Source organism: Jaculus jaculus, chromosome 5 (assembly GCF_020740685.1).
Source record: "Jaculus jaculus isolate mJacJac1 chromosome 5, mJacJac1.mat.Y.cur, whole genome shotgun sequence".
Lineage (NCBI taxonomy): Eukaryota > Metazoa > Chordata > Mammalia > Rodentia > Dipodidae > Jaculus > Jaculus jaculus.
The window spans coordinates 548,881-569,932 of NC_059106.1; the positions used below are offsets into that span (position 1 = coordinate 548,881).

At 38.9% G+C, this 21,052-nt stretch overlaps 1 protein-coding gene across 6 annotated transcripts in view; it reads right to left on the minus strand.

Moving 5' to 3' along the window:
- Thsd7b (thrombospondin type 1 domain containing 7B) overlaps nucleotides 1-21,052 on the minus strand; it is a 797,324-nt gene that overhangs the window by 401,830 nt on the left and 374,442 nt on the right. For all 6 annotated transcript variants that reach the window (XM_045150956.1, XM_045150957.1, XM_045150953.1 and 3 more), the window contains one exon: nucleotides 1,773-1,902. In XM_045150956.1, the coding sequence (XP_045006891.1) occupies nucleotides 1,773-1,902 (130 nt within the window). The remainder of the gene's footprint in view (nucleotides 1-1,772; nucleotides 1,903-21,052) is intronic.

The following is a 21,052-nucleotide window of genomic DNA, read 5'->3' on the forward strand; positions in this document are numbered from 1 at the left end:
GTTTTAATTTGTTTAATGTAAATATGTAACTTCAAAAGTTTAAAGAATTAATCAAAAGGGAATGACAAAGATCCACCTTAACTTGTTTCTTAGGATAGCTTCACCCCTAACATACAAATGGAGGGGAAAACAAATTTGATCTATGGTGCTCAAAATTAAAGAATGTTTTATAATAAGTAAAGAATTATGTTAATATGGACACATTTATTTTCATTTTGGAAAATATTTTATTTCTTTATTTTGAGACAGAAAGAATGGGCACTACATGGCCTCCAACTGCTGCAATCACATGTGCTACCTTTTGCATCTCGCTTTACATGGGTACAGGGGAGTCAAAGTCTTTAGGCTTTGCAGTCAAGCACCTTAAATGCTAAGCCATCTCTCCAGCTCCCAACTTGGACACACTTTGAAATTCACATCAGGATACATGATCCATATATAATGGTCAGATTTCTGGGAAAATGGCAAAATGTGAGTGATATAAACCAGTTCAAACATCAGTTGTTAAACTGAAGTGCAACCAGATAAAGAAAAATGGGTAACAGAGGGTCCCACTAGTAATTTCTGAGATTTCATCTAATTGTAGTAGTTCTTGGTTCATAAAATTATTTAATAACATTAGATTCAGCTAATTTCTTCACTTGACTTCTTTCCTTGAGGGCTCTTTGTCTAGACTAAGAAGTCTCAATATTTACTTATTTCACAAAAGGATGATTATTGGCATGGTTCTACAGTGGCCCCACAGATACTGAAGTTAAAATGTCCAGCTGTCTGGGCATGATGCCAGTGTATATTTGCATCACCCCAAACTGGCCATCAAACAAACACAATAGAAGTAAGCATGATAAAATCCCATCACTGGACATCCTCAGTGGCACTCTTGAATTTTATATAAAATGTTTTCTTTGAAAATGAAAGGAACTTACATTTTTCTTTAACAAATTAGCCTTCAAACTTCGTAACTTTAAGTTAAGATTTCTCAAATAAATAGGAAAAACACTAGGTAATTAAGTGAGCAGATAAAACTATGATTTATTTTATCCATGGACTATTCTTCTAAATAAGTAATTCCCCAAAATGATAGATTTAGTTCAAGTATAATTTTCAAATTTTAAAAGACTAGAAGATTATGACTTAACACAGAAATATGAACAATAACTACCCATGATTTATGAACAATTACAAATTTAAAGAAAAGGCAGTTTATTCATTTTCTCCCTGTTTAAAAAATATTTCATTTCCAGGTTAAACATTTGTTGTAGTAGGTACTTTCTGAAAATATGCATATATGTTTTTGAGATAAAATCTTACCTCAGAATGGCCCTGAATTCATTATCCTCCTGCTTCAGTCTAAGTGCTAAGATTATGGGTATATCTGAACACATCCAGCTTGTTCTTAGTTGCTTATTAAAGTTTTAGTATACTAACAATAGAATAAACATGTTATCTTGTATGTTCCTATATGTGTGTGTGCACATGTGTGCGTGCCTGGTTAATGAGCTCACCTTGATTCTCTTTATATCATAATCCACAAAACTGATGGCAGGAAAATTTCAGTAACTCATTTATACTCTACCATGCTTATCTACCCTATATTAATTAGGCATTCATAATCTTTACTCATTTCAAATATATTCAGATAAGAGGAGAAAAATCTCTGAAATATTTGAAGGTAAACAACATTTCATTATTTTAATTAATCACCTATATATTATAGGAAAGAAAATTGAGTGGGAGTTATATTCAGATGTTATAATTTGGAAAGCAATTACCGATATATAGGACACAATGAGACATCTTCACACTCTCTCTCTTCAAATAAGGTATCAGGACATGCTTGACCTCCATTGGCTGCTGCTTGGATTATAATTCTATATCGAGACTGCTTTATTGTGGCATTTCCTGAAGTAAAGGAGAAATAAAATTAATAGTGCCCCTTTGTGTAAATGCAGATCAAATACAGGTATCAATCAAAAAGAAGGTGATAAAGTAAGTATATAGGGGAAGACAAGTGTGAATAGCAAGCAATACTGAAAATGAGTGCTCAATGTCTTATACAGGCACACTACCATTACTAATTATAATTCAAATATAATTTCATATCCATACTTCCTGATATAAAAAATTTGCTTCTCACTGTTTTTAATGTATTTAAAATTAACCACTGCCTACATGACTAATGTCATAAGAGTCACATGGCATGTTCTGAGTAGCCTGAGAGATCTTGTTCCAGCTCAACTAATAGCCAGGGGTCCTGGAATTTTTTTTTGAGGGGGAGAGTGGTTATTAATCAACTTCCTTGAGTAAGAAGAAGAAGGAATGGAAAAAAAAATATATATATACAGGTTTATGGTTAGAGTTAGTTTATAAGACACTGTGTTGTGTTATCAGCATCACTGATCAGATGTCAGATTGGTATAGAAGACAAAGAAATCATTCTTGATTTAAGAAACCAAAGGAGGGCTTAAATATTATTTACATCCTAAAGGCTATATAGAATATATGCATGTATACATATACATGTATAGAGAGACAATATATATGTATATATATATATATATATATATATATATATATATATATATATATATATATATATATTATATTTGTTTCATCCCCTATTTTTATATATGGGGTGATATAATTCAGGCCAAGGAAACAGTTTGAGATGACACTAAGAATTTGAAGTACATGGAATTTGGAGAGAAAATCTGCAAGTGCCTCAGAGAGAAGCTATGTGTATACAAGCTGTGTGTGTGTGTGTGTGTGTGTGTGTGTGTGTGTGTGTGTGTGTAAAAGGGTGGGAAAAGCATAGACAGAGGTACAGAGAATCAGCAAGCAAAGGACTGAATGTATAAGAAAATGGGATTAATTAGTAAGCTTAGTACAAGTAATAGACCTTGCCATGTGTAGCAGACAGAATCAGGTTGCTGGGATGATCTTCCAAACCAGGCACAGTTATGGAGGAAGGGGTATTTATTGAAGATAGAGGGGAAGTTACATAATGGCAAAAGAAGCTGGTCTGGTTTTACAGGTCCAAACAGAGAGAGAGAAGAGCCACAAGAATGAAAGAAAAAAAAGAAAGAATGAATGAAAAAGGAAAAGCCACACCACAGAGGACACTTAAATTCCAGACAAAGCTCAGGCACTTTGCATATCTTTATGGGCATTCCAAATCTACCTCCACATCTTACAGCTGGAATCTAGGAAGCTCCATGATGGCAGGGGAAACAATGGCATGAGCAGAGTGGACGTCACCTCCTGGCCAACATCAGGTGGACAACAGCAAGAGAAGAGTGTGCCAAAAACTGGCAAGAGGAAATTGGCTATAACACCCACAAGGCCACCTCCTTCAGCCAAGAGGCTGCAGATCTAAATTACAAACTGTAACGAAATCCTGAGTATATTGGAGGGCATCCATTCAAACTATGATACCATTTAAAGAAGTTAATTTCTAGAACACTAGTACACTAAATGGAGTGAAACAACAAAATGAGCATTTATGAAAATTATATATACACATGATTAAAAAAAACCTTATTATCACTAAAAGTGAGAAACAACTGACCCACAAGCCAAATTCCCTTTACATGCCATCTTCCTTAGTAGGGGGACACTTAACGGGTCTGTTTTCATATCTAGTTCTTCTGTGGCTACGGCCAAATCTATGAATAATATGCTTTTGTCATGACCACTTGATCTTTTGAATTTTATACATTATTCATTTTTCTGTTGTAATTAATGCACATTTATCCTATTCCATCTTTCTATTTTTTTTTAAATTTTTTATTTATTTATTTGAGAGCTACAGACACAGAGAGAAAGACAGATAGAGGGAGAGAGAGAGAATGGGCGCGCCAGGGCTTCCAGCCTCTGCAAACGAACTCCAGACACGTGCGCCCCCTTGTGCATCTGGCTAATGTGGGACCTGGGGAACTGAGCCTCGAACCGGGGTCCTTAGGCTTCACAGGCAAGCGCTTAACTGCTAAGCCATCTCTCCAGCCCTTTCTATTTTTTATTATTGCTTAGATATTTGTATTCCTCTGGTGACAATTTAAAGTTCCTTTACTTAAATGGGATTTTCTCACGTATTGCTACCATTTTTCTGCTAGTTAGGTTATAGCTACACATGGCATCTTATCACTTTCTCTCTTACTAAGATTTTGCTCATCAGTATATATCTTCCATAAGTGTTCTTATATCTTCAGTCTAATGATGGTCCTCTTATTCTTGAAAGTTAGGGAACCTTTTAAAAATTCTTCAGTAGACAACCATTTTCAATGAGATCTCTAGAAGGAAATGATAACACATAGGCACATTCCATGACTTTGAATTGGAAGGGAAGATATACAGAATTTCTGCCAATAATTCTCCAGACCTGCTGTACACCTAACCATGCCAACATTCTATCAACAATTTTACTGCTCACTGGCTCATTCAGAGTTTGACCAAAGAATAACAGGGTACACAGTGGAAGAACAATGCAAAGGCGACAGGATGAAAGGGATCAGAGTGCTTACTCCACTAGATTTCATCACCTGGATCATCCTCCAGTTAATTCTTGACTCAACCAAAATTAACAATCACTAAGCATTAACAATTGCCTATGGCTCCCATCTTTGCTGTGGTGATTTGATTCAGGTGCACCCCCCCCATAAACATAGGTGTTCTGAATGCTAGCTGCTGCCCATTCAGCTGCAACTGAGAGATTACAACCTTTGAGATTGGGCCAGATGACCTGCACTGGGCAACAAGAGGAATGTACTCTTTTGAAGGAGACTGAATGCTCAAGGAGTGTCCTGTTCTTCAAAGTCTGCTTTATTTCTCCTGGATTAACAAATTGGCACCCTACCTGGTATTGTGGAGTATAAAAAATGCAGGAAAGAGAGGGTCATTTGGTTTGCAACACAGTCTTGTGTTTTGGAAATGACTATGGGAAGTATGAAGCAGGTTTGCTGGATGCTTCCATGGAGAGCCCATGGGGCCATGAGGATGATCCTTGGGTTGCAATGGAGATGCTAGGACCACAATATGGCTGCCAAGGAGAGCTGCTGGCCCCAGATGAAATTTTCCTGGACTGTGAGTAGTCTAGCTGGAGGGGCAGAATTGGAACTCCAGAGAGTTGCTGGTTAGGATTATTAGACTTAGAGACTTGTCACTGGCTAGAGTTGTTGGACTTGGAGCTACAGAGGTTAATATTTTCCCTGTTTAAACCATGTATGTCTTGAGTATTTCTTTGCTATTCCCAATGCCATCTTTTACAGTGAATTTTATTCTGTGCCATTATGGGTTTGGGGGGGATTTTTGGTATTATGGTAGAGTTAAAGATCTTGGACTATGGGGATGTTTGAACATCACTGGGATTGATAATAACTATGGGGACTTTTAAAGTTGGATGAATGTATTGCATTTTATAACATGTATGATTATCAGTTTATGGGGGTCAGTGGTAGAATGTGGTGGTTTGATTCAGGTGTCCCCCATAAACTTTGGTGTTCTGAATGCTAGGTTCCCAGCTGATGGAGATTTGAGAATTAATGCCTCCTAGAGGCAGTGTATTTTTGGTGGTGGGTTTATAGGTGTTAGAGCCAGTTTCCCTTTGCCAGTGTTTGGCACACTCTCCTGTTCCTGTTTTGGGTCAGGGGTTTATGCCCACCCTATTCTCATGCTATCGTTTTCCCTAACATCATAGAGCTTCCCCCTTGAGCCTGTAAACTAAAATAAACCTTTTTTCCCCCCAAATCTGCTCTTGGTAGGGTGATTTTCTACCATCAATGTGAACCTGATTGCAACATTTGGGTTCTACAAACTGCACCTTTATCAACTATCAGCTGCCAATAGCCTAGATCCAAATCATCATCATCTCCTTTTAGTTCATAGTAACACTATCCACATCATGTTATTTACTGTTTCTTTAATTTTTCCTCAGTTGTTCCATTTGATAGACAATTCATTTACTACTCATACATTCCAAAAGTCCAAGGAGAGATGCTGCTATTAAATGTAAGAAGTATGTAATTACTATGTAGTGAAGTCCACAAAAGAATATAGAAATAGCCAGGCGTGGTGATACATGCCTTAAACTCAACACTCGGGAGGCAGAGGTAGGAGGATTTCCATGAGTTCAAGGCCACCCTGAGAATACAGAGTGAATTCCAGGTCAGCCTAGATTACAGTGAAACCCTACCTCAAAAAAACAAAACAAAACAAAACAACAACAACAAAATATATATATATATATACATATATATATATATATATATATATATATATATATGACATTTGTTTCATCCCCTATTTTTATATATGGGATGATATAATTCAGGCTGAGAATATAGCTCCTTTGTAAAACAATTGCATGTATACATAAGGCCCTAGAGTCAATTCCTGGTACCATAAGATGATAAAAATAATAAAAAAACTAAATAATGAAAAAAGAAAAAAAAATTAAAATACTTACACATGGTAATATAAAAACACCATAGTTCTTTGAAGACAGTATGTAACTAATCATGTTATTAAGGAGAAGTCCCTTCCCCCATCACAATTCCAGTTGCAATTTGCTTACACTAAAATTTAGTATTTACCTTTGAATTTATACATGACTGAGAGTTTGCATGTGTGTTATCATAATGTTATCTTAGAAAGTGATAAGATGGAATATAGAAGGAAAATGATGATGTTTTTACCTGATATTAAGAGAAATTAAATAGGGCTAAATTCACGCCATACCATAGTGGTTCTATACACACACACACACACACACACACACACACATATGTATACACAGAAGCACCCACACACATTTGCTGCTTTGGTGGAATGGCTCTAGACCAAATGATACAAAGTATGAGTAAAATACTTGCACAAATTTCAGTATCTTATAATTATTTGTCCAGAGTCTTACAAACAATGGTGCAAACAGGGATTGAACATGTAAGTATGATTTTCTAAATGTAAAATGATAAAGAGAACTATCTATATCTTTGAAGAAAAAAAATGGGTGAGTTTGAAATCTGGGAGCAATATGAGGATATGTGATACATGTATTTATTCTTGTATTTATTTTTACTTGAACTTTGAGATGGTCACAGTAGGGACTATTCTTAATGGTTTTCCACCTCCCCATGATGCAATGCTATTGATTTTCCCAGCCATATATGTTATCCATAGAAACTTGGTATGATGTCACTGTGGTAAAAGCAAGTTCAGGCAATGAGCACAGGTGGAATTGGAGCCATCAGTGATCTCTCTATCTGACCTCTCCAAAGAAACCAGTATGAGGACAGTAGTTTTCTACCAATGGAGGGCAAGCTCTCTAGAAATTGAGAAGTAACTAGCATCAAAACAGATGAAAGCATCTATTGGGTTTCAGTTGTAGTTTGCAGCCAGGCAAAAGAGGGCACACAAAAGCTCACATGAGACTGGAGAAATGGCTTAGGGGTTGAAGGCACTTGTTTGAAGGCCCAGATTCAATTCCACAGCACTCATGTAACTCCTGGTACACAAAGTGGTGCATATGTCTAGAGTTTGTTTTCAGTGGTATGAGGCCCTGGTGTACCCATGTTCATTCTCTCTCTCTATCCTTGCAAATAAATGCAAAAATAAAATTAAAAATACTTAAAAAAAATCTGAGGACACCCTCAAGAAGTGATGTCAGACAAAACCTTCCTTTCCTATTGATTCCACAAGAAAAGTGATTCTGGTTTGTAGAAATGGAAGTAGATCAAGCTTCTTGCAAATGGAAGACAATTGGATTTCATCTATATTTAAAACAAAAGGATTCCAGCAGTTATCAGCCTAACCAATGTCAGATACACTATTGAGCTTTTTGTATATGCTGACTAACTTATTGTTATAACTATGAAACTGGGATTGGTTTTAGTTACCTTCTGATTACTGGTCTAACACACTCTACCAAAAGCAGTTAATGGGAGACCATTGTTTATTTTGGCTTACAGACTCAACAGGAAGTACCATGATGGCAGAGGAAAACATGGCAAGAGCAGAGGCTATATATCACCTCCTGGCCAACACCAGGTGGACAACACTAGAAGACTGTGTCAAGTACTGGAAATGGAAAAATGGCTATAACACCCATTAGCTTACTTCCCAAAACCTGCTTCTAACAGCAAGGTTTCAATTTCCAAATAGCCATCAGTTTTGAACCTAGTATTCAGAACACATGAGCTCATGGATGACACATAATTCAAACCACTATATTCTACCTCAGGCCCCCACAAATGGATAACCATCCATAATGTAAAATTATATGCATTCAGTTCAACTTTGAAAGTCCCCATAGTTTTTACCAATACCAATAGTGTTCAAATATCCCCAAAGTCAAAGGCCTATTAAATGTTATTAGCTTATATAACTAGCAAACAAACAGAAACCCATAATGGCACAGAATAAAAATTAACAATGAAAAAGATGACACTGGGCATTGCAAGGGAAGATTGAACCAATATAAGATATAAAACAAACAGGACAAACATCAAATCAGTAGCTCCAACTTAGACATCTCTAACAAATAATAATGTTTTTGGAGTTCGAATTTTGCCCCTCCAGCTTACCCTCCTGGGGCATACTCCATCCCATGCCAGCAGCTCTCCTTGGCTGCCATTCCATATTCCTGGCATATCCAAGGGGTCTCTACTACAACACACATTTCATTATCATGGCTCCATTAGGTCTCCACACAGGGACTTCCAATAACCCTGACTCATATTGTTCCATGTCCATTTCCAAGAAAAAAAAAAAAAATCCATTGTAAATCCAATGGCCCTCTCTTTTCTTCCTTTATGCCATATTACCAGATGGGCTACTAACTTTGTTAATCCAGGGTAAAATAAAGCCAACTTTGAAGAGCAGGACACTCCTTCTGCATTCAGGTCCCATGCTTTTCAAGAGTCCACATTTTTTCTGCTGTCCCAATGCAGTACACCTGGCCCAATCTTGATCATTGTAATCTCTCAAAAAAAATTGCAGCTGCATGTCTTGAGCCTGAGGTTCTCATTTCTTTCTGTGCCATAACTATCTGTTCTCACCAGTCCATTTTTACACAATGCAACCTTTCACGAGTTATCACTAAATGCAGTAAGCCTTGCATATAAATTGCTTCTAGCCTACTCCAGACAAACCTCTTTCTTTCTACCATAAGCCAAACCTCACAGTCCATAATTCTTTCTGCATCTATGTCACTCAGCTGACCAGGGCCCATCAATTTCTACATTCAACCCTGCCTATCTTGGGCTAAGGCTTCAAATCTTTCCACATTTCACTCACAAATCAGTTCCAAAATGCCAACAGTCACACAGCCTGGTTTCTAGCAGTAATGATTCCACTCCTGCAACCAACTCTTCTGCTGCAGTTACCTTCTCATGGCACAAAACATCTGAGCAAAAGCAGCTAATGGGAAAAATAAAGTTGTTTATTTTGGATTACAGACTAAAGGAGAAGCACCATGCTGGCATGGGAAAATATGTCATGAGCACAGGCTGCACATCACCTCCTAGCCAATGTCAGGTCAACAACAGCAGCAGGAGAGTTTGGGAAACACTGGAAATAAGGAACTGAATATAACATCTGTTTCAGTCAGGGTCACATTGCTGGTAGAAATTATCCAACCAAAAGCAGCCTGTGGGATAAAAGAGGTTAATTTTGCCTTACAGGCTCGAGCAGGAAGCTCCATGATCACAGGGAAAATGATGGCATGAGCTGAGGGTGGACATCATCCCCTAGCCAACATAAGGTGGACAACATCAACAGAAGAGTATGCCAAATACTGACAGATGGAAACTAGCTATAAAACCCATAAGCCTGCCCCCAACAATACACTGTCTCAAAGAAGCATTAATTCCCAAATCTCCATCAGCTAATCAAACCACCACAACATCCATAAGCCAACCCCAACAATGCAACTCTTCCAGCAAAGATACAATTCCCAAAATGCCATTAGCTAGGGACATAGCATTCAGAACACATGAGTTTATGTGTTCAACCTAGTTCAAACCACCAGATTTAAAATATAGACAGGGGAAGAGGGAAATAGTTGCCTGAAGGCACCTGACTGGATTTAAACTACACTAGGTCAATATCAAAGCCTTTCCATTAATGGATCTTTATATGGTAAGATAAACAAAAGAGGGAACATTTCAGGAGAAAGTTTTTACTACGGCTCTTATCTTATTCTGCCTCTTTTGAAAGTAATTTTTCCATATCACCATCTTTGTTAAGGGCTTATATATCAGAAGTAGGATTTGTAAAATGTTTGAGTAATGTTTCCTACCTCATTGAGTCTATTATTTTTCAATAATAACTAACAAGAGTGCTCATTTGAAAACATAAACAGTTGCTACAGAAGGATCATGACAAATAAAAACTTGTTTAAATTGAGTTTGATTTAAGCATACTCTAGTATTAGTAAGTCATCAGGTTGAACGAAACCAAAATTGCCCCCCATGAGAAAGAGTTCTTTTTCATGAACTTAACTATTAAGTTAATAATTAAAGGCAAAGGGAAGTACAGTGATTACTAAAGTCATTGGTTACAGTTAGCTTAAATGGATTATCACAATAGAAACATCACAAATAAATAGCATATAACTAAAGAGAAATATCATTCAATCAAAGTGGGGAATTAAAATGAGGATAACAAAGTTGCATTTGGATTTATTGAGTCTTTCCAAGTTAAGCTTGTAGACAGACAATGGTTGAGTATGATATTAGGCAACACAAGTTTCTTCAACATGATATCTCCCATAAGTACATTCTCTGTACTGACTAATTATACACAAAAGAGAATGCACCTTTTCAGCTTTATCACAGCTATTATGAGAGTCAGAGTTGGATTCCTGGGATTCAGTACCAGCCCATCTCCCACTTAAATGTGGAGTGGCAGATCCTGAGATTCTGAATTCTCAGAGGGAGGCTTTCACCATATACATCATCACTAAGGAATATTTATCAGGTATCTGTTCTATGGTGACAGCTCACCTAAGTGGTATATGTAGGACTTCAATGCACATGCATGCCTTATTAAATCTCTATACAGCAGAAATGAAATTCAATAGGCAGATAATGCAAAAGTTGTCCATAGTTCTATAAGGTTTCAAAAAGGGTACTATACACGTATGTATTATCCAAAGTCCACCACTTCAGTATCCTCACTTTTTGTTCTAGAAGAAATGGAAGCATATGTTGTAAAAAAAAAAAAAAAGTACTCTCCTAGAAGAGATAATAGTAGGAACTATTCATTCTATTCTTATTTGTGGAGGTTTGAAACTGAAATGTCTTCCATAGCCCTATATCTTTGTGATTAGCCTCGTTCTCAATTCCCAGGTGGTGGATTTATTTTTATTTATTTATTAGAAACACAGAGGGGAGACATACACACACACACACACACACACACACACACACACACACAGAAAGAGAGAGAGAGGGAGAGAATGGGCATGCCAAGGCCTCTAGGAACTGCAAATGAACTCCAGATCCAGGCACCACCATGTGCATCTTAGCTTACACAGGACCTGGAGAATTGAACCTGCATCCTTTGTCTTCACAGGCATGCACCTTAACTGCTAAGCCATCTCTCCAGACCCAGAGATAGTCTTACTGCAGAGGTGTGGCATTGGGATATAGGTCTTGAAGTTTAGTACAGCCCTATCTATTGCTGCTTCCCCTTTGCTGCTATGTGGAAAGCCCAGTTGCATGTCATGCTTTCCCCACCATGATGAAACCTCTCCTTTAAACTATAAACAATATAAATGAATAAATAAAAGTTTTTAAAAAATTTTCCTTCCACATGCTGGTTTTTGGTTCGGTGTTTTGTCCCAGCAACAAGAAGGGAACTGCAACAATATTTTCATATCCACACCAATAGCAGCCTCTCTTCACTGCTGGAGTACCTCCCTAGCCTATACTTTGAAGTACTACAAGATCAACAAGGACACAAAGACTCTCTGAATTGGATGGAATTAAGCAAAAATGCAAAGCTTTTCTGCTAAATTTCCTAGAAAAGTTGAAACTATGCTCCAGGATATTATATATTTCTTTTATTTGGAAATACTGCTTAAAATGTATTATATTCTTAAATTTTCCTAATCATTCATGTTGCAGCAGAAACCAAATTCGATGGAAACAGCAAGTTTTGATTTCTAATACCAGCTCATTTCTGAACTGACATCTGACTTTGGGCAAAACACTGAACCTTTTAGAGTTTCAATTTCCTTATTTGCCCTGAGTGGGTAATACTGCCTGGCCAATTCACAGGATAGCTATTAACAATGCCCAATTTGATGGGATTTAAAGCAACTTAGATTTAAAACACCAACCAGTAAACTTACAATTCCTTATATTCAAGTCTTTAACACAGACTCTAGAAGGAGCAATTCATGTTTATATTTGCATAAACTATGCAAGAGAAGAGCTAAGATAAATAAACATTCCATTTCTTTCATAGGCTCCATATGCGTAGAGAATCATGAGCAATAATTCTAAATGTGCAGAGTATTTCTACATGCCCCTCATTTTACTGTCCACAACCATTGCTATTCATAAGACATCTCAACTTGACAGAGGTATCTAGTAGTGACCTTCCTTAAGCCTAGTCCTTTTTCTCTTTCTACATCATCATTCAACTCTATTCTCATGTGGCTCTCCTGTCAATCCTTGCAGCATACCAGAATCTCAAGGGTAACTTTTCAACACTTACAATGTCTCCCAACACAAGCTAATTAAATCAGAATATATGGTGTGTGTGGTCCAAACATTATGATATTTATTTAAAAATTGTCAAGAGAGCCAGAAACCCATGTCATATTCTTTTCTTTTCTTTTTTTAGTCAGTAAATACAGTCAAGTCAGTATCATTGTTAGCCTCCTCCCTGTCCTCCTTCATCCACAGGGACCCTCCTTGTTGGGATATATGGGTTGTGCATTATGGGATTAGCCTTTAGTTTGGGGTAGGAGGAAATGTCTCTGCATGTCATGACCCAATGTGTGGCTCTGGCATTCTTTGTGTCCACTCTTCTGCAAATTTCCCTGAGCCATATTGGGTTCATATTAGGTCTGCTTCCAGGTTCAGACCTTGGGTGCCTCAGTGTCTCTGGATATCTGGTTTGGTAGGGGTTGATTGCTCTCCTTCACCATTGTGCTGGTTCCTGGTTTGCCAAGAAAATAGCATGTTTCCCCAGTTATTCTTAATTTCAGCAGGGGCCCTTTTGAGGTATGAAAGGGTGGTTCTCTCCTTAGGATCTGTGTCTCTCTGAAAAAAAGAGAAGCAGATTCTCCAATGGAGAGTAAAGTTAGCACCAAGTAAATGTGATAACCATTGTTTTTTAGAGAGAGTTTACTGGCGAGCAGGTTCATTTTTGGATATGGTTCTAACTTGTTTCCCAGCTCCAGCTATGGGTTCCATTCCACTGAGCAGATCAGTTAGCCATGGTTTCCCACCATGGCTATGCACCACTATTGCACTTGTATGAGTATCGCATCAGGTTGTTTGCTGATAAGTAGGTTAGACCATGCATTGTTTGGGCAGTCTTTATCCCCCAGTTGCTCATGTAGCACCTTTCAGCACTAGACATGCTAACTGCTTGGGAACTGACTCTCTTCCAGTTAACAGCCATGTTGCTCCATGATATGTACCAACATTGTATGGTGTCTTCAGCAGTAGAGTCTTACCACTAACCTATGGTGGGTCATCAGTGCTCTTACATAAATCTGTCTTCTTTTGGAAAACCTTGTAGGTCTCTGTGATCAAAAGCTCATTGTGGATGATAACCACCTGCTGGTCCCAGGAGTTATAGGTCAGTGCCCAAGAAGAGAGGAAGTATAGGATAAATGACATAAAAGATATAGAGAGATGAGAGAGAAGTGGCAGGGTTTGGGGAGAAGCATAAACAGGAGAAGATAATGGACAGTTTTTGTTATACTCTCTAGGGCCTTGTGAATCTGGTGTTTCATCTAAGGGCCTAGTGGAGGTTCAACCATTTGGTCTGTCTTTTAGGATGTAGAGTTTTATGGTACCATTACCTTTTGGGTCTAGTTTTGTCACCCCCCTCCCTCCCTTACCCTCCACTCCCAACCCCACCCTCCCTATTGTCTGGTCCTTGAGGTGCTTGATAGGTATGTCAGCAACTTGGGTAGATTCAGGTTAGGAGCTATAAATGAGTGAGACTATGTGGAGATTATCTTTATGTGATTGTGTGAATATGCTGAGAATAAGCTGTTCCAGTTTGAACATTTTTCTTCAAATTCCATTGTGTCTTTTTTCCTTAATGGTGAATAGAATATCATCATGTAGATATACCACATCTTAGTTATCCTTTCATTTAATGATGGACATCTGGGTTGATTCCAGCTCTTGGCCATTAAAATTGAGCAGGTATAAATCTCTCTGAGCTGATGCATGGAGCTTTAGGGAGTATGACCAGTAAGGGAATAACTGTCTGTTGGTAATTCTCTAGTCAGTTTTTTAAGAGTCCATATTGATTTCCAAAGTGGTTGTACCATCTTACATTCCCACCAACAGTGGCTGAGGGTTCCTATTTCTCCACATCCTCACTAGAATTTATTTTCATCTGATTTCTTTTGATGTTTGCTATCCTTACTGGCATAAGGTGGAATCTCTTAGTTGTTTTAGTTTGCATTTCCCTGATGATTAGGGATGGTGAACATTTCCTTAGGTGTGTGCTGCCATTTGTATTTCTTCCTCTGTGAACTGACTGTCCAGTTCCTTGCCCCATTGTGTGAGTGGGTTGTTTGATCTTTTATTGTTTAAGTTTTTGAGTTCTTTGTAGATTCTAGAAATTAGGCATCAATCAGATGGATACTCAGCAAATGACTTCTTCCATTCTGTGGGTAATCTATTGGCTCTGCTTATTGTATGTTTGTCTGTGAAGAAAGTTTTCAGTTTCATCAGATCCCTTTAGTTGAGTACTCTCTCAAAAGAATGGCCCATCAAGATACAAGAAGCTAATAGAACTCCAAACAGATTGGACCAAAGGAGAAACTCTCCAAGACCTACTGACATTAAGACTGTAAACATTGACATCAAAAAGAAAGTCCTAAAAGCATCCAGGGAAGACAACACATCATATATAAAGGTAACCCCATCAAAATAATGTCAGATTTCTCAAATGGAAACCCTGAAAGCCAGAAGAGCCTGGAATGCAACTCTGAAAACTCTAAGAACCTATGGCTTCCAACCCAAACTACCCTACCCAGCAAAAGTATCCCTTATAATAGATGGTAAAAGAAAAACCTTCCATGACAAAACTCAGCTTTACAACTATATGAACACAGAACCAAACCTACAGAGAGCATTTCAGGAAATTCTTCACACAGAAGAATCAAATAATCAACCTCAAGTGTCTCCAAGAAGATCACAATAACCAAATTCAGAGAAGGCACAAACAACTTCAAAGTCCATGAAAACACCAAACCACATAAACCAACATAATATAGCAGGGATCAAATCAAACCTTACAGTCATTGCCCTAAATATCAGTGGCCTTAATTTACCCATCAAGAGACACAAGCCGAAAAGGTAGATCAGAAAATTAGACCCCTCAATCTGTTGTCTTCAAGAAACCCACCTCACAACTAAAGACAGACACCTCCTTAGGGTGAAAGGGTGGAAAATGATAATCTAAGCAAATGGGAATAAGAAACAAACATGTGTAGCCATACTAATATTGGATAAAATAGGCTTCAAACCAAAAGTAATAAAAAAAAAAAAAGACAAACAAGGCCACTTCCTACTGATCAAGGGAACAAACCATCAAGAGGATATCACAATCATCAATCTTTATGCACCAAACACAGGTGCACCACAATTCATAACACAAAACCTACTTGACAATAAAACAGAAATAACCACCAACACCATCATAGTTGGGGACTTCAATACTCCACTAACAGCAACAGATAGATCATCCAAACAGAAACTCAACAGGGAAGTGAGATAGTTCAGTAAACCATAGCACTCTTAGACCTATTGGACATCTACAGAACATTCCACCCCAAATCCACAGACTACACATTCTTCTATAAACCTTCTCTAAAATAGATCATCTACCAGGTCACAAAGCCTGCCTCCATGTATTTAGGAAGACTGACATAATCCCTTGCATGATATCAGTTCACAATCTATACTGCTAGAAGTTAGCAACAAAACACTCACCAATAATCCCATTGGCTCCTGGAAACTGAACAGCACACTTTTAAACAATAAATGAGCAGTGGACAAAAGAAAAAAATGAGGCACTTCCGGTTAAGATGGCGGCGTAGGTACCACGCCAAAGCAGCCTGGGGGGAAAAAAGACCAAAAAAACTCAGCAAAATACACACTTTTACTAAAAAGTGAGGTGTATAGGAAATTGAAGCGGCAGTGGAGAAGTAGGAGAGATCCAGAGCATCCAGAGCCCACACAGGCTGGCAAAAGCGGCCCTGGCAACTCCGCCAACCTCAGTGGCGGCGGAGCGCACCAGAAAGCCACCAGGCTCAGCTCCAGCTGCAGCAAAAGCCAGGTGCAGGAGCTTCCCCTCACAACGGCACTCTCCGCAACTCAGGAAATGTGAAGAGAGAGCGGCAGTGAGCAACGGACGAGCAGACCGCAAGGTAGAAGAACACGTGGAGCAGCGAGCGAACCAGAGCAGCTGCGGCTCCCTCCCCCACTCCTTGAGACCAGCTCCAGCAAACAGAACAGCGGTCCGGGACCTGGCCACGGCAACTTGAGCCAACAGCGGGACCCAAGCAGGAGCAGAGTTTGCAGCAACACCAGCAGCTCTGAAACCAGTACCAGCGGCCCCAGCAGCAGCAGACCCAGGAGCGGCAACAACAGCAGACCCAGCAGCAACAGCTTCAGCAACAGCAGTGGCTCCAAAAGTGGCAGCTACAGCAGCAGCAGAAGCAGAGGCAACAGCAGCAGTAGGCCCAGCAGCAGCAGCTTGAGCTGCTGACAGACCCAGCAGAGGCAGCTTTCGCAGCAGCAGTTCCAGCAGAGGGGGTGCTGATCTGCAGGGCCACAGTAGCCAGGCTTGGCTTGCTCCACAGGAAAAGCCAGTGCCCAGCTCCAGAAATCAGAACAGCATCCCAATGACCCAGGCAGCAACTTGACTGAGACCAAAATCATCCAAGGTAACTGGGTTTGCACCAGGGAAGGGTCTCACTTGGTCACAAGCTGACTGGGATCCCTCAACAGACCAGAAATCTTAACCTCTGTGTTGATAGAGGATCTGGTTGTTATAATAACTACTTGGGCATACATACTTGGGGCTGTTTTTGACTGAATGGGTACAGTGTTTAGTTAACTTTTAGAATCTACCTGTGTTTTATTCCATGCAGACTACTTGAATACTCCCATAGCAGGGAAGCTCAACCCCTAGGAGCACCTTTGTAGATACTCTGAGAGTCTTAAGAGCCACATCTAACACCTTAGGCTCCTACCCTGAAAATATATAACATCAAATCAATTGATACAGCTAAGAATACCCAGCTAGCTAGAAAATCCAAGAATTAACTTAATCCAAGATGCAAAAGTATATACATTATAACACAAGAAACACTAAAAAGCAAGATGATATAAATCCACCTAAAAGTATTAATGCATCAGAAATGACCTCCAGTGGGAACGAGTTAGAGGAAATGCCTGAGAAAGATTTCAAAAGAATGATTGTAAATATGTTCAAAGAAGTCAGAGAACAAATCAAAGGAGTCAAAGAGGAACTTAAAGAGGAAATCAAAGGAATCAAAGAAGATGCAGGACACCAATTTCATGAAATAAAGAAGGTAATACAAGACATAAATGAGGAAACAGAAATAATAAAGAAAAACCAGTCAGAATTACTAGCAATGAAGAACATAGTTAATGAAATAAAAAACTTTGTACAAAATCTCACCAGTAGAATGGATGAAGGAGAGGACAGAATATCTAAGCTAGAAGACCATGTGGCAGATCTAATACAGGCCAACAAAGAGAAAGACAAACTTATAGAAAAGTATGAGTGGGAATTTCAAGATATTCGGGACACTATGAAAAGATCAAATATTAGAATTCAGGGCATAGTAGAAGGAGAAGAATTTTACTCAAAAGGCATAGTAGGAGTCTTCAACAAAATCATAGAAGAAAATTTCCCCCAAATTGGGAAAGAGGTGCCAATACAGGTACAGGAAGCCTTTAGAACCCCAGCCAGACAAAACCTGGAAAGAACCTCTCCTCGCCATATTATAATCAAACTTCCAAACACACACACCAAAGAAAAAATATTAAAAGCAGTTAGACAGAAAAATCAAGTTACCTACAAAAGTAAACCCATCAGGATTATAGCAGATTATTCAACACAAACTTTCAAAGCCAGAAGGGCTTAAGGTGATATATTCCAAGTTCTGAAAGATAACAACTGTCAACCAAGGTTACTTTATCCTGCAAAGCTATCCATTCAAATAGACGGAGAAATAAGGACATTCCATGACAAAAGCAGGTTCAAGGAGTATTTGAAGACAAAACCAGCTCTACAGAAAATATTTGATAGAATCCTCCATGTTGAAGAAAAGGAAAAGCACACATATAAGGAACCTAGAAAAAACAAGCAATACTCAAATACTAGTTAACAGAAGAGAGCACAGGTAGAACCAGAACCACACACACACAAAAAAGTATGGCAAACATAAATACACACCTTTCAATAATATCTCTTAAGATCAACGGCCTTAATGCCCCAATGAAAAGACATAGATTTGCAGACTGGGTTAAAAAGCAGGATCCTACAATTTGTTGTCTCCAAGAAACTCACCTTTCTACAAAGGACTTTCAGGAGAGTCCTTAATCTATGAATCTGTGATTCCTTTTGGTGAGAGACAATAATATTTATGATAGAATAAGATTAGAAATGCAAAGACCATAACATGAACCTACGTAAAGGAGGAAAAGAGAAAAGTAGCTTCCCTTTGATGGAGAAAAGAGAAACTTGCCTTCTTCTGATGGAGGAAGGAGAAACCATAACCAACCAGCCCTCAAAAACTTTGGGACAAAGCCACATGGGCCAACATCTCCCATTCCTACTGGGAGAGCACTCACCTATCCTGTTCCATCTCATAGGCTCCCTGTTCAGGCCAGCTGTAAGGCCTTGTGTCCTCCAGGACCTGCCATGTTTCCCCCAAAGGCACCCAAGTAACCATGTTGGTGAGCGCAATAAAGAAAAGACTTTTGAGGAACAGTCTCTGTGAACAGATCTCTTTAGTCAACCAGGAAAATGAGTCTATAATCAGTTGAGGGTCCTAAGGGGATTGGATTTACAAGTTTGCTTGCTAATGCCTAATTAGCAAATGGGGACACACATCCCAGCATGCAGGCAATGGTACAGGGGGATGGGCTGTGCAAAGCTTGCTGGCTGATACCATATAAGATGTTTCCTAGGCAACTGGCCAAAGATCACAGGGTTATGGGCAAAGCCTATATCTGAATGTCCAGATATCCCATGCTTGGAGAGGGAATGGATTTACTTCCTGCAGATCTCAGGGTCTGATATTTTGCCCAGGTGTCCAGGCTCACTGCAACTCCCAAGAATGGGAATAGGAGCTCCCCTGCTGGTCTTGTCTCTGAGATATGACCCACACACGGTTCAGGCTGATGTGACATCTCCATAGTCTAGTGCCTTTGTGTCAGACAGCTTAGGTTTGCTTTAACCCAGGGCCATGCCTATACCCAACAGTTTCTTGACCCAAAGTCTGGGTCCTTGATTCTGTTCAACTGGTCTATGTTCCTGTTTTTATGCCAGTACTATATATTGTTTTTATTACTATGGCTTTGTAGTATAGCTTTAAATCAGGTATGGTGACATAGCCTAATTTCTAGAATCTGCAAAGAACTCAAAAACCTAGACAACAAAAAGTCAAACACCACAGTCACAAAATGGGGCAGAGAACTGCACAGGGAGTTCTCAGAGGAAGAAATACAAAAGGCAAACACACACTTAAGAAAATGTTCAACCTCCCTAATCATCAGGGAAATGCAAATTAAGACAACTATGAGATTCCACCTTACCCCAGTAAGGATAGCAAACATTAAAAAAAAAAAAAATCTAATGACAACAAATGCTGGTGAGGTTGTGGAGAAATAGGAACCCTCATTCACTGTTGGTGGGAATGCAAGCTGATACAACCACTATGGAAAGAAATATAGAGACTCCTAAAAATAGAGCTACCAACAGACCCAGTTATTCCCTTACTGGGCATTTACCAAAAACCTCCAAACCTCAGCTCAGAGATATTTGCTCAATTATGTTTGTAGCTACTCAATTCATAACAGCTCAGAGGTGGAATCAACCCAGATGTTCATCATTAGACAAATGGATAACTAAGATGTAGCACATCTACACGATGGAATTCTATGCAGCACTAAGGAAAAAAGACAATGAAATTTGAAGAAAAATGGTCAAACTTGGAACATATCATTCTCAGCAAATTCACACAATTACAGAAAGATAATCACTGCATGCTCTCACTTATCTGTGGCTTCTAACCTGAATCTGCCTATGATGCTGACATACCTAATAAATCTCTAGGACTGGACAATAGGGATTGTGGGGCTAGAGAGGAGGGTAAGGGTGGAGCGCGGGGACAAAAAATTGGACCAAAATGGAAATGGTACCATAAAATCCTACATCCTGTAAAACATACTAAAAAGTCAAACCCTCATCAGGTGCTTAGAAAGAATACCTGTATGATGAAGATTATCTTCAGTTTTCTGCTTCTCTCTCCCTTTTCTCTTTCTCTTTTATATTACCTATATTTTTCTTTCTTCTTCTCCCTTGGCACTGACCTGTAACTCCCAGTAACAGCATGTGGGTAACATCCACAATGAGCTGTCAATCAGAGAGACCTACAAGGTTTCCCAAAAGAGGACAGAATTCTGTCAGAGTACTTTATGACCCACCAAATTCTGATGGTAAGACCCTACTTCCAAAGACACCATATGTCTTTGGGATGGAACATGGAGCGACCTGGCTGGAAACTGGAAGTGTCAATCCTTAGACAATTAGCTTG